At 35.0% G+C, this 15,001-nt stretch overlaps 1 protein-coding gene across 5 annotated transcripts in view; it reads right to left on the bottom strand.

Moving 5' to 3' along the window:
• The window catches only part of LOC123715475 (cholesterol 7-desaturase nvd), a 36,972-nt gene that overhangs the window by 11,880 nt on the left and 10,091 nt on the right, over positions 1-15,001 (bottom strand). The window contains exon 1 of one of the 5 annotated variants that reach the window (XM_045670491.1): positions 2,948-3,731. The exons of 2 other annotated variants lie outside the window; for them this stretch is intronic. In XM_045670491.1, coding sequence (XP_045526447.1) covers positions 2,948-3,102 — 155 coding nt within the window. In that variant the 5' untranslated portion in view covers positions 3,103-3,731. Of the gene's footprint in view, positions 1-2,207; positions 2,246-2,947; positions 3,732-15,001 lie in introns of those variants that run through there. 2 more of the 5 variants (XM_045670494.1, XM_045670493.1) reach the window with 2 other exon arrangements.

A 15,001-nucleotide genomic window follows, 5' to 3' on the forward strand; every position in this document is an offset into this window, starting at 1 on the left:
CTGAACTAAAAGGACGAAATATCCGTGTATATTTTAGAATAGTAGTTTTTTTTAGGTACATGCTCTTCACATGTTCTCACGAGAATGTAAGTGCGTGCTCCTATTTCACTATGCCTCCTGCTGATAAGACGACAAATATTTGTTTTTAATTTTTTTTACTATTATTAATTACGTAAGATGTCATATGGAACATGGTGTAATGGTTGCAGCTCCTTACAAACGTTGTGTACAAACAAAAACTTGGCGATTAAAAATAGTGGCGGAAAGTTTAGTAAATGTAAATTTAGAATTAATTTAACTTCTTTTCTAACGTTCATAAGTGTATTTGTTTACCTATATTAATAAAGTTATTTTGACTTTGACTAAGGTCGAGAGTAAGTGCAGGGTATGACGTCATCCTAATACCCCGCACTAATTGTAATGATTTTGTAATACCTTTTTGGGAAATGAATAAAAGAGCTGAACGACGGAAGGAAATAATCAACAACTAGTACTACAGAGGATTTAGGGATTAATTACACAGTTATTTACTCACAGACGCGCAGTTACACCCACACATGTATAAGATATTTATACAATCATATTAAAATAAATTTCCCTTATTACTGTAATGTACTGCTTGATTAATATGATACCTTTAGCTTAAAGGTCTATGAAATCTCAGAAATTTATGATCCTAATCAAAGCGATTATATTTTATAATTGTTGGCAATAATAAGTCTTTATACTTTAGATATACAGTGTGCAAGTAGGTATTTTATGACGTTATAGAGTTTTTGTTAAATGGAGAGAAGAAAAACGTATAGAAAATCGATGAGTCCTACTTATTAGTCATGGTCAACGAAAGTCTACACGTGCAAACAAACCTAATTTGTATGCAAAAGAACGAATTTCTTAGAATGTTCGTATGCATGATGCCGACAGTCGAGTTTATTGCGGGATAGAATAATAAAGCGACAAAAGAACGTACACAGCTGCGCAGTTTTTACTAATTTTAGCAACTTAAAAAGTACTTTATTACTCAATTGTTTGTCGTTATTGAGAGTGGGTGTAATGCAATATCATAGTATGGAAGACAAGCTAAACCAACCAAAGCCAAAAAAATGATTTCGACGCTTTAGCGAGTTCATCGTCAAATCGACCATGTTACATGGACTTTACACTGTATAACTATGTTTATTAAACATAGTTAATTGATGATATTATAGGTGATTATGGAAGCGGGTAGGAGAATGCTAGAGCCTTCTTGAACTGAGGTTCGTCTCGATAAAGTAAAATCTCGCATCTTCCATAGACGAACAGGACCAGGCGGTCTAAGGGAAGGTGGAATGTACTAGACCGCGCGGAAGGTCTCCTACGCGTGGCACTGACCAGATCAAGTCTGCCGTAGAAGGTTCACTCAATGAGTGCAGCAGGATCTCTTATAGGCAACGATGGCGAAACGTCATGAAGCACTTCACATATGCCCCTTCTAATTACTACCATAGATCAAGGCGGTTATAATCAAGAGATATATAGTTCTTTAAGTTGCTTTAATTAATTTAGAACAGAAAGGTCACATATTTTATTTATAGAGTTTAACATATAGAATTTCCAAATATTTTAGACGCTCGAACACGTTTTTGAAGTTGTACTTCTTTTGGTGCTTTAGGCTAAGAAGATGAGAGTAAATTATTACGATGCGCGCACACCGACACATAAAACCGACACCCTGAAGTTAGGAATAGTCAACATTTTAGTTTTTTCTATAAAAGCAGAATACAATTTTTTTAAAGATTTTATCTTGTTATGCCAAAGAAGTATATAACCTCTATATATATATATAAATATAAACTCTCTATATATATAAGTACATACACGTTTTTTATCAGAATTGAATGTAAACTATAGGTTAAATTGTGTAGAAATAATCACATTTTCATTCTTGTAAGATGTCTTTGTAACTACGGATGTATGTTAGTATATTATATGAACAGCCCACGTGCATTGTGAGGCATTTATTTTTGCTTATTATAATAACTATAATCATAAGAACATTATAAAAAATATATAAGCGATTTTTTTAGTGAAACTACAGTTAAAGTGTAATTACAGCTTTCCGACATTGAAAAGTATCGCCAAGTTTTGAATACAAGGGGCTATTATTACTATTTGACCGAATTCCTTTTTCAAATTTCCCGAAACCCATAGACTACAGGAAAACTTACCGAAACACAAACACGATGCTACAGAGCAAATATTGTACGCGTACTGATGTTATGCAGTGTTGTTCCCGACTTATATTTACATTTTAAATTCGAGAATTACCCATTAATGTATGGGGGCGAAATTTTATGTTCTTTTTTCAAATTTATAATAGATTTGGACTTCTGATAAAAATTACGGACGAAAACAACTTTTTGCCTGCATTTAAAATGAGTTCAATTGTTACGTCTGTAATGAGTAATTTTACTATTAAGATTCTAGTTATGATTACAAATAAATCTTCTGTGTGGGAGCCGTAAGCTCCTGAAACTGAACTCACTTATTTTGAAGGCAATACTTCAATAAAAACTTAATAATTATTAAAAATAATTAATATTATATTATTTGCTATATTTCTTCTTTTGTGAATATCATGGAAATCGAATTATCAATGTCTGATACTTAATTACGCATGTATTTATTATTTTTATATACATAGTGGCAAAATAAAATGCGTTTTTTTTAAATGAATGTAATATTATTAATATTAAAAAAAAATAACATTAGAAGGAAAACATCGCGAGGACACCGGCTTGCCTTAGACCCAAAAAAAAAGTCGACGGCGTGTGTCAGGCACAGAAGGCTGATCACCTACTTGCCTTATTCGATTTACAAATGATCATGAAACAGATACAGAAATCTGAGGCCCAGACCTAAAAAGGTTGTAGCGCCATTGATTTTTTATATTACAATTTATACCTACATATTTATTAGTTTCTGCAAAAGAAGTGAAGTGGCTGCCTTTTGCTTTTGCAGGATGATAACTTTAGAACTGTAAGCGTAAACTTTCTCATTTTGCTTACAGTGTTTTCTACCGTGAAAATGTTTTATCCGTAACGAGGATTCTGTGCTTTTCATCCACTCTCTTTAATTGAAAAGGCATGTCCTGTATATCGACGATCAGCACTGAGCTTCGGGTCTTGTTTTACAAGTTACACGTGAGCCCTAGCGTGAATCTTCATTTCTGGCAATAATACTTTTTGCTTCCTAATGGCCAACTGGCTTTAACATCATTAACAGCCTTTGTAGTTCTTTCAGCCCGGACGCAGGACGGAGACGGAGGACAGATTGTGCTATCTGTTGATAGTACGATAGTAGTTGATATACAAGCATACGGCTGATAGCAAGCTTTTGAAGTGTCTGAAATATGTCCGGCGGCTCCAAACCCACTTTGTGGAAGGCGATCACTGCAATCCTATTATCTTTAACACCCCATTCCATATTGTAATTTATAATGAACATGAAAAAATATGTGAAATGGTGCAAAATCGAAAGTTTTAGTTTAGATTATTAAAATAGTTTTTAAAATAATATACGTGTTCCAAATCTCTTTTCTAGAAAGGTAAAAACCTTCTCGTGTCACAGTATTTTTAAACAGTCTCCCCTGAAACAGTTTCACCGGTTTAACGAATTCTTGTCATTCCGAAGTATTCGTTTTGCCAACTTTATTATTTATTATTGAAGTGAAACTTCTTTATCAGCGTTGGAAAAAAATTACCGTCACATTTTTCGGTTACGCGCCATCTATTTCTTGTCCCTACCACGATTGTTTCGAAGCCATTAATAACAAAAATATATAACTATGATAGTAATAATTCTATTACAATTAATGAAATTCTGTAATAATCTTAGTAGTAATAAGGTAAAATGAAATAATTGTATTATTTGTATTCGTAGATATGATAATAAAAGGCTTTTGTTAAACTTTATCTTATTTAACTTTATAATTTTTCGAAAAATAAGGTCATAAAGAAGTTTCACTGCTTACGTGTGTACACTAGTACAAGTATACATTTTTTCGATATAAATCAAAATACAATATGTACACATAAACCACTTGTCACCCTTCCCACCCGTAAAACATAGTTGGGCTAGTATTACAATTTGTTTCCAGTATTAATTTTACCACGAAGGTCACGTGGCTTCGGGAAATCCAAATGCCGTTAAATCTAACATGCATTTTTATCATAGAACATGGGGCAAACGGGCAGGAGGCTCAGCTGTTTAACTGATACCGCCGCCAATGGTCACTCAATTCCGGAAAAATTGCGAGTGCGGTGCCGGTCTTTTAAGAATTGGATGCGCTCTTTGAGAACTGTCCTATCATTTGCTTCATAACAATCATTCAAAAAATGCGAAATCACTTTAATATTATATTTTACCGTGGTGGACTTTTTTGGTCGTATGGAGCCCTGTGGTATACTTAGACAAACCTCTGGGGGTTACACAGAGGGACTGACTGAGGGACCTAACCGCTTACTATTGCTTATTGCGGGTCTTCAATGCCTGAAGTTCGTTTCCAAAAAACTGGTGCACGGAAGGCCTTATTCTCCCTTGATACCTTCAAGTCGAGTGGTCCTGATGGCCTTCCCACGATCGTACTTAAGACATGTGCTTCTGAGTTCACACCGGTGCTCAGACGGAGCAATATTTCACTGAGGTGCATGGTATACGCTCTACAAGCTCAGGTACGACCTCATATACTGCTCACATCTCTGGGCTAGTGATCCCAAATACCAGCTTCTTCCTTTTGACTAAATTCAGCGTAGGGCTTGTCGAATTGTCAATCTCAAACGCGTTAGTTGGTAAATCGGCTTGATTCTCTCTCTCTCTCTACGCCGTTTAAATGAACCCATATTATACTGTCTAGGGAAGATGGAAAAGGGCAAGGTCTCTTTTGCTGCTTTTATAAGAAACGACGAAACAAAACGTGCAGTGCGGTACCTGGGGATGTCAACAACGAAGGGGTGATACTCCAGCGTGGCTTCTAAAAACACACTTCTTGTGTAATTATATTGAGCCGTTTTAACTGTATATTATTATTTTGAGTTGAAGCGAATTTGAAATAAAATAAATAATTCAAATTCTTCTGACGCAGATGCTTAATGCATATTGGATGTGGAGATTCGATCGAAATCGGATACGTGTATCAGAAATTTATTTTTCATAACTGATATTTGAAATAAATAAATTCATGGTTATTTATTTAAGATAAAAAAATATCTTGATAGTTTAAGTATTCAATTAAGTATTTATTGATATGTATACTATTGTTTGTACGCACAAAGAATCGGTTATCGTAGATTAAGAAAAACAATAGTTATAATGTATATAAGTATATATATGAGAAAATAGAGAGATAACAATTTTTTTAAAGAAAAGGGTTTAATTGTAATGCGTGTGTGCTGTGGTTGTAATTGGCACTGGCTCAGCATTATGGCGAGGAGCAGAGTTGTTCCACAGCGCTGGTCATTCTGCCAGAGACCACAGCAGCTAGTTTGCGCCTCATTCGCAAAAACGAATAAGAATCTAATACTCAGTAGAAACAAATAATAATAATAGTAGTAAAAGTTAGCAGTGTAAGTAATGAAGAAAAACAATGTAAATAAAATAAAATTAAAAATAAGAATAATTGTTAAGAAGTAGATAAATTTATATTTTTGGGCGGATTAAAACTATATTTTGTGAGATTTTTGTTGAGTAAGTAGATGTTTTTTAAAGTCAAAGTCAGGCAAGATATTCTTTTTTAAAATTTTCCAAAGCAACTTAGTATTTTTATGATGGAGATTGATGTTGTAGTCGAAGTTTTTTTTTCATAAAATAAACTGCAATTAACCATTCTTTTCAACTGTTTATATGATTCAAAATAAACATCCCGCCAGATTCTACGGTACTTTTGATATTCATCATTTCGCAACTCCATAATATGCCAAACATGGTAAGCCACGGGTGTCATAAATTTTTTATCACTTTTGTTTTTATTGAAGCAAACCTGTCGAAGAGTTCGATTATATAACGATTGAAAGTATCAATCATTTTGTTCACATCAGTAAACCTTTCAATTAAATGCCAAGGTATCAAAGCAGTAACCTTATTATGATTAGATATATCGATATCTTTTAATGGCCTGAACTGTAGCTTGGGCAGTGCTTTCGGTCTACTCAACTTAAACTCGGTGAGAATAAAAGCGTGTGCACCAAGATCTGGGATATATTCGACATTTATGCAGGCCACTGGAGCATTTGTGAAAACAATACCAATGAGTGACTGACTGTGAGATGTGAGGTGCGTAGGATCCTTCACATGATTAGCCAAGTTCATTGTTTTCAAAAATACACTAAGACGCTGTATTACTGTCTAGATCTTTCAAAAGATTTATATTAAAATCATCAGTTAGCACCAAGTAATCACAGCTACCGAGCGAGGAGATAGTCTCCGTCAATGCGTCTAAGAAGACGTCAACATTTAGCCAAGGCGGACGATACGCCGTACCTACAATAGCACGAAGTGATTTGATGTGAATCTTAAGCCATAACTGCTCAATAGATTGATTGCAATGGGGAGGACAGCAGGGCACTAATACCACACGTAACATAGAAACCAACGCTACCACCTCTGCTACGAACTTCAGGGGCCGCGAATACACCTTTCGCCACAAGCCCTGTGGCGAAAAGTGTATTCTGGTATTGTCGGTGCACGAGCTTCCTGCCCAACCCTAAGCCAAGTCTCGTTGATTGCAAAGATATCCAGCAGATGGCGATCAAATATGACACGCAATTCATCATGCCCATCATCATCATGGGTACCCAACGACTGGCATTAAAAAATCAATGAGTAACTTTTTATGCTAGTTCATGTTACTGAATATAAAAAAATAAAAATAGGCAATAAATAACTAAATCACCCGTAGTAATAGCTATGAATACCCAACTTCGAAATATAATTAATTATAAAAAAGCAATAAGATAGAAAATTTATATATGTTTTCAGAAGCTGAATAAGTTGATACATATAAGTAAGATTCTGGTATGCAAACTATTAAATACAAACACAATATTTTAAATAAAATAAAAATATTTAGGTCATGTGGTCAATTGTTCATATATTTCCAACGAAAATAGATTTTTGTATGATAGCATACTAACAAACGGTTAAACTAAAAGGTCTAAGCTTTTATCTTTAAGGACAAAATTGTCACTCTTGATTCAAAACTACACACCTACTAAAAGTGTTTAGTAACTGCTTTCGAGGCTCACCTGATATTATACAGCCGCACATGGAGACTCATGACTTGCGCGTGCATTGCCTTTTCAGAATTGGTTCGCTCTCCTTGAAGGACCCTAAGTTGTATTGGTTCGGAAATACCACTACTGGCAGTTGATTCTAAAATACGCATGGTTGTGGACCGACGGACGTTGAGGGAAAGGGATTCAAGAGAATATATTTTTTTAGGTACATTTATTGGTACCAGCTGGAGTAGGTGAATCGAACGATTATAATAGATCTTTTTAGTCACGGCTTGGGTGTTTTTAAATATAATTACAATTTATTAAAATAATTAGACAACAAGAAGCCTAAAGAAACGAACGGTTCTGCAGTTTATTAAAAATCTGATAAATAACACGTATCCGATTTCACTTTCACAAAATGGCGCTGCCGTTACTAACGGTGATGAAAACAGTGTCAAATCAGAAATAAATTTACATATATGAATTACGGGGTGCCGATTCCATTATTTTACAGTTAACTCTTGATCTTATTTTAGGAAAATTTATATTTCATTCTAATGCGTGGAAATTTCCACTGAATGGGGTTGTCAGTTTCGAAATTCTCATTCGTACTTATGTCAGAACCGTCAATCAAACTTTTCATCCGTCAAACTACATTTGTGTTTTCACTATGGCCTCATTGTTGTAATAATGCGCTATTTATTTAAAGATATATTCAGTATTACCAAATAAACAGACATACAATGTTCCTGTGTACAAGAATGTTTAAGGCTTGTAATGGGGCATGGTCAGGCATATGTTGCGTCTGTTTTATTCATCTCCTTATCAAGGCTAAAGAGTGACAAGTGACAAATAAAAACCAAACAAGGCGCGTCGCCTTTAGTCTTAATTAGTCAACAGAATCTTTAGAACACAGATTCGCAAAGTTCTATATTCTCACACGACAATATAAATTATCTGTATAACATAGCAGCTGTTAGGTTCGTAAAAAATATAGATTTTATTGAAATTATTAAAAGTTATTCAGCGAATCGTTGTGTGAACAAAAAATCGAAGGTCATTTTAACATATTTTATGCTCATATTTCCGTATCTAAGGGCTGTCACATGTTAAAAAGTATATCTTACATATATTGACGAAATGTGGGCTATAATGCATATTGATATTTAGAGGGTTTAAGAAGTAAATGTACGAGCCAAGGCTGTACATTTTGCTCACTTAGGCATTCTTAGTTTTATAAGCGTGATGATCCCTATGTACGTGCCAAGGTTAGCACATTTTGTTCATTTGCAAGCATGACGATTTCCTATGTATGTACATGTGGCTGTACATTTTGATGACTTATAGGCTTGACGATTTCCGATCGTCGGTTACTCCCCGAGAGTATAGCCCGACGCAGGCACTCTATTCTACATTACAGTTATTCGTTTCGTAGCAATTAACCAAATCATGGAAGTTACACCCCGAGAGAATAGCCAGACGTAGGCACTCTCTTCTACGCTACAGTTATTCGTTTCGTAGCAATTAAGCAAATAATGGAAATTACACCCCGAGAGCATAGCCAGACGTAGGCACTCTCTTCTACAATACAGTTATTCGTTTCGTAGCAATTAAGCAAATCATGGAAGTTACACCCCGAGAGAATAGCCAGACTTACATTCTTCGGACACGTATTTGGCGTGGTGATCGGTCAAGAGAACGCCTTGTCGCCCAAGGGAAGGTGGAAGGCACTAGACTGCGCGGAAGGTCACCCACGCGTTGGACTGACCAGATCAAGTCTGCTGTAGGAGGTTCACTCAATGAGTATAGCAGGATGACCTCTAACAGGCAACGATGGTGATACGTCGTGAAGCGAAGGTTTTTCAGGTCATCGGTTAAAGTATGGGGAATCCATCTGGTACAAAGCTTCCTAAATGTTCGTGTTATATTTTTTGAACTTCATTCATACTAATGCCTAGGCTTGCCCGTATTTTATAGAACAGACACGAGGCTCACCTGATGTTAAGTGATACCACCACTCTCAATGCCAAAAGGGCTCGAGAGTGCGTTGCCGGCCTTTTAAGAATTGGTACGCTCTTTTATTGAAGGACCCTAAGTCAAATTGGTTCGGAAATACTTCAGTGGGCAGCTGGTTCCACATAGCAGTGGTGCGCGGCAAAAATTGCCTTGCAAAACGCTTAATCGTGGAACGGCGGACGTCGAGGTGATACGGGTGTAATTTTGTATTCTAAAATCTCTTATTTTCCTCTATCATGCGTAGCACAGTACTGATGATACCTTCAGTTGTCGCTGTAAAAGGACTTTCCTCACACGGATCATCAGTGAGATTGCTACGTCCACGCTTAAACTCGTTAAACCAATTGTAAATAGTGGCACGAGATGGGGCTTCATTAAGAAATGCTAATCGCAGCCTATCATAGCTTTGATGAGTAAGCCCACAACGAAAGTCGTAATAAATCATTGACTGAAAATTTTCTCGCGTTAGGTTCATTTTCACGTGTAACAAGTTTTAGATTTGCCGCCAATTCACAAAAACAAATGACAACTGAATGCAATATACTACATAAGGTTACCAGAGAGTTCTAAAATTACAATTCAAAAAAGTTTTTATAAGCAATGTTTCAAACTGGCCAGTTCTAAACATTTTCAGTGTTACCCACGTACTACATAGCGATCACGACCGCTCTGTCATGAGTGTACCGGATAAGAAAAATAGTTTCGTATTAGTGTCACTAACCCTAATTTTATGTTTGTTATAAGCTCAAATTTTAAACAATTAATACAGTTGTTATCCAGTGTTTCATTTCACATATATTTGAACATAGCCATACAACCACCACCAAACTTTATTCCCGCTATCACTTTTATACCATATTTCCAGGGTTATCCTACCAGGAAATCCCGATTAGAACTAGCGACGCAAATGGAAATGGATAGGCCATACACTCTGAAAGGATCCCAATCACATTCCCAAGTCGCCGCTTGATTGGAAACCGCAAGGTAAGCGGAAGCGTGGCCGTCCCAGGCATCGTAGAGTTGCAGGTGAAGCGAAGAGAGGCGGAAAGACTTGGTTCAAGGTGAAATACAAGGCTCAAGGCTAAACGCGATGGAGACTCACTGTGGACTTCCTCTGCCCCATGTAGGACATTCAGTCCTAGGTTTCTGGTGGACGTCCTCACTTTATCTTTAGAAGTCGGTTAAAAACTTGGTTTCGGTATTCAAACGAAACCAGGAATCAGCCCTAGGTGATTTTTAAAATTTCGGCCCGCCTGAATAAATTGGGTCATGCTGGGTCACAAATAAAAATATTTTGCTTCCGGCGTAAAAAATCACTTAACAATACAGTCTCAAGGATCAGTTACTAATTTTAATATTTTGTCGCTAACTTCTTTCAGTTAAATAAACGATTTTTTTGCATTAAAAAAAAATTACGAGATCAGAAAACTTTTCACGGAAAAATTATGATATCATTATTAAAAGTATTTATTTATTGTATGTATCGAGATTGAAAGGATAACTGGCAAAAATTTGATGATGACGGCAAAAAATAAAATAGGGTGGAAGCCTTATCCCGTATCGCCGCATAAGCTTAATAGAATTGTATATAAATTTATTTTTGTATATAATATGTAAATAAGATATGAATAAATAAAGGCTTACTATTATTATATTCTCTATGAAAATGTAATAATTTTTAGGCCTAGTTGCTTCAGCTTAAGACTCATCCCTGAAGTTGTAGGTTTGATCCCTGTTGTATACTCGTATACATTTTGGACGTACGATTAAGCGATTTTAAGATGCCTTTATACTTTTTCAGTAGTGTTGGCCAAGTGGCTCTAGCGTGCGACTCTCATCCCTGAGGTCGTACTTTCGATCCCCGGTTGTACACCGGAAGGTGAAGGAAAACATTGTGAGGGAACCGGCTTGCCTTAGACACAAAAAGTCGACGGCGTGCGTATGTGTTATAAATGAAAAAAGACGTTAAGAGATCTTACAAAATTGTGCGTGTGGTGTGGTATATAAATGTTAAATGTTAAAATGTTAAACTGTAACTTCTTCGCCAGTCAACAGGAAAATTAAGATTTGAATTATCTCATTACAAAATTAAGTTTAGTCATCTTATTGTCATGATAGACTTCACTTTAAAATTGCCGATTTATTCTTATGTAGAACACAAGATTTTAATTCAAAATGTTTATTCTATTTATGTTTAAAATACGATTAACAGAAAAAATAATTGTCGAATATTTGACGCGAATACATTTTAAAATCTAGTCAACTAGACTAGACTAACTAGACTACAACCTTCACCAATTGTTACTTTTAATTCTGTTGTATATTCGTTTTAATAATGACTGTATAAATCATAATTTCAAGAACGCGCCAAAACTCAGATGGCAAGCAAGCAAGATGGCGTCGCACCAGTCTCTATGCCGGTTCGAATTATCTCTGGTCGAACTTAAACCATAGATTTTTATTGTAGAACACTTATTATTTACTCCATAACTCTCTTGAGCAATTAACATCGTTGTTCAATAACTATTTAATTTGTATTGTTAAATAACCTATCGAAAACAGACATAGTTATACAAACGTTTAAAAAAAGTCATAACTACTTGTGACTATTGCTTTATCACCATGAATTTAAACTTTTGTGGAGTAATTAGAGATCTGATCACAGGAGTATTATCAATAGTTTTTTCAATTCATGTAGTTCATGTGTTTCATGTAGAACATAGTGTAATGGTTGCAGCTCCTTACAAACATGGGTAAAACAAAAAACATGTCGATTAAATAGTGGCGATTTATGTTTTCGACGTTCATAAGTTGTGTTACTTATATGAATAAATGATTTTGATTTTTACCATTAGGATTAAACAGATTCTGAGCTCAGAAAACTGGAGATACAAAATAATGAAACGTCGATGTAAATAACTTCTTACATAAAATATAATTTTGTCCATGAGATTAAATTCCTTTAAATATTTCACCGGATGCAGGAACTGACGCAAAATAACTGTATGTAAGGTGACATCTCCATACTATGAGTCGGCTGAGAAGGTCATTTCCCCGCGTCAGGGTCCAATGCCATACATTGTATTTAATAAATGATTATGTAGAAATAGTATAAAAAATAAATCAGGCCTCAAGTTTATGTTTCATGATCATTTATCCATCTAATAGGTAAGTAGGTGATCAAGTTTCTGTGCCTGACACACGCTGTCGAATTTTGGGTCTAAGGCAAGCCGGTTTCCTAACGATGTTTGCCTTCACCGTTCGAGCGAATATTAAATGCGCACATAGAAAGAACGTCTACCTATTGGTGTACAGCCGGGGATCGAACCTACGACTAAAATCGCTTAATCGAACGTCCAAACGTTGATTTTAACAAATGAAAGTCATGTCTTGTTTCTGAAGTGTAACTTCATAGTTCCAGGCTTCAGAAGCTTGTACCTTGTAACGTATTTTACAATTGGTATTTTTATGCTGTTAATAAGTGTTTCCGCTCACGAGATCTGAGGATCAGTACTAAAACGGCTGGCTTGAGCTGGATACAACTCACCAAAGACGGAGATAAATGGAGATCCTGGGAGTTCTTGTTTCTTCCAAAGTAATTAGATATAACTTAGTATAGATGACAAAATAGTAAAAAGTTTACTTGTGTCCACACGTAAGAAGTGAAACTTCTTTATGAAGTTATTTTTCGAAAAATAATCTGCTATATGCAACTTTACAGAAATTGGTTAAATAAAGTTAAATTACATAAAGTTTAACAAAAGGCTTTTATTATCATAGACATGGATACAAATAATACCATTCATATTAGAACTTCATTAATTTTAATAGAATGATTACTATTATATTATTAAATATTTTTGTTATAACTGTCTCCGACTCAACAACAAAAATATGGCGCGTAACGAAAAAATGTGACGCGTAACAGAAAAATGTGACGGTAATTTTTTTAGAACACCGATAAAGAAGTTTCACTTCAAAAAGTTAGTTTTTTTAATTATTATATTATATATCTATAAAAATACTTTATCAATAAATTTCCCGGTGAGGACGGCAGAGCCTCACTTTTACATCATTATTAGGAAAAAAAATTATTATCAACTTTTTCTGAAAAAGTTTTCATTTTAATTATTTGTTTAACGCCAATTTATTTTAAAATGCAGTGTGCATTGTAGTGTTATAAATCGTATAAACTGGATAAATTATAAGGTATTTTATCCGACGTATGGGTTATATCTCACTAATTTTGCATAATACGTAGGTTTATGTCGCGTGAATTGTCCGGCTCATGGAGGACATAAGAACCTCGTGTCGAATTATGTAACGTTAGGAATACACTATTATGTAACTAAAATAAATTATTTATAATACGGCGATAGTAAATTCGTTTTTTTTATTTATTTTACAGAATAATACAATCTAAATCTATATTACATTTGAATACTAATGAGGTCCGTATATATATACATAGCTCAGTCTTGACAGGAGCGCGACAAATGCATATAAAATAATTCTTTAACGCTATCTAACTGACCGCGAATTTATTAGCCAAGTTGTTCTCGTCTATCTTCTGCTCTCGGAGTACGGAGCCGAACTTGCGTTACACTTACGTAATGCTCAACTCGCTTTTTCATGTCATCTAGAAACAAATGCTCGAATAGAAGACATTTATTTACTTTTTCTGTTATAGGCGGTATTTGCTGTGTTTAATAGTTATATGTATGTCATTGTATTATACTGCACAAACAAATTATGCAGTATACTATTATATAGTGGCTTATTGTATCTGTAGCGTGTCAACAAAGGCGGTGCTAGTCGGACTAACTTTGTTCATTCAAAACAGTGAAGTTTTATTTATCGTTTAAGCGCTAATTTATGTAACCTAACAGAAGTTACAGATAAAAGAAAACAATTTTTTAACCGGATTAAAGCTATTTGTATTATTATACATATAATTATTTACATAATTTTAAATTTAAATTTTTCCGTCGCTCTTATATTATTACATCTATTTGTATTACTATAAACTTATAATACAAATAGCTTTAATCCGGTAAAAAAATTGTTTTCTTTCAATGTGTAAAAGCTATGTAATCAGAGACAATACTATGAGTTACAGATACCGGCAAACTTCTTGAGCATAAAACAAGGGAGTGGGGGAAAGTTTGCGCATCGTACACAGCGCAGGAGACAAACGTAAACTGATTTACCAATCCCGCGATCGACACGTCACTTTCCCGCCGCCCCGCACCACCGCCCGACCCATCCCCTCCCAGTGATACCTAAAAATCGCTTCTGCGTAGGCAATGATATTTGTTCAAGATGTTAGCCGATATCTGTACATAATTAGAAGCGTAAACAAAATGTAGACAATCATCACACACTTGAAGCCTGTAGTTTTTACCTCACTCATATTTTGTATTTTAACGTTCTCGTTTCCGATTATGTCCTATAACATAATTATCACTTAGATTTATGAACCCTTATAAGCCAAGTTAGTTTGTGTTAGCGTCATAATCAACCCGTTATTTATGTTAGTTAGAAGCTCATATTTTAAACGATTAAAGTCACTTGTCGGCTTCAAATAAAGTGTTTCATTTAACATATATTTGAATATATCCAAACAACCGCCACTAAATTTAATTAGTGCCTTTGTTTTATTATAACGTGTTGATCAGGTTTAAAACAAGATAAACTTAGGTTTAAAAAGGTTGATTCTTATTCTCATCTCA

Source organism: Pieris brassicae, chromosome 10, assembly GCF_905147105.1.
Source record: "Pieris brassicae chromosome 10, ilPieBrab1.1, whole genome shotgun sequence".
Taxonomy (NCBI): Eukaryota; Metazoa; Arthropoda; class Insecta; order Lepidoptera; family Pieridae; genus Pieris; species Pieris brassicae.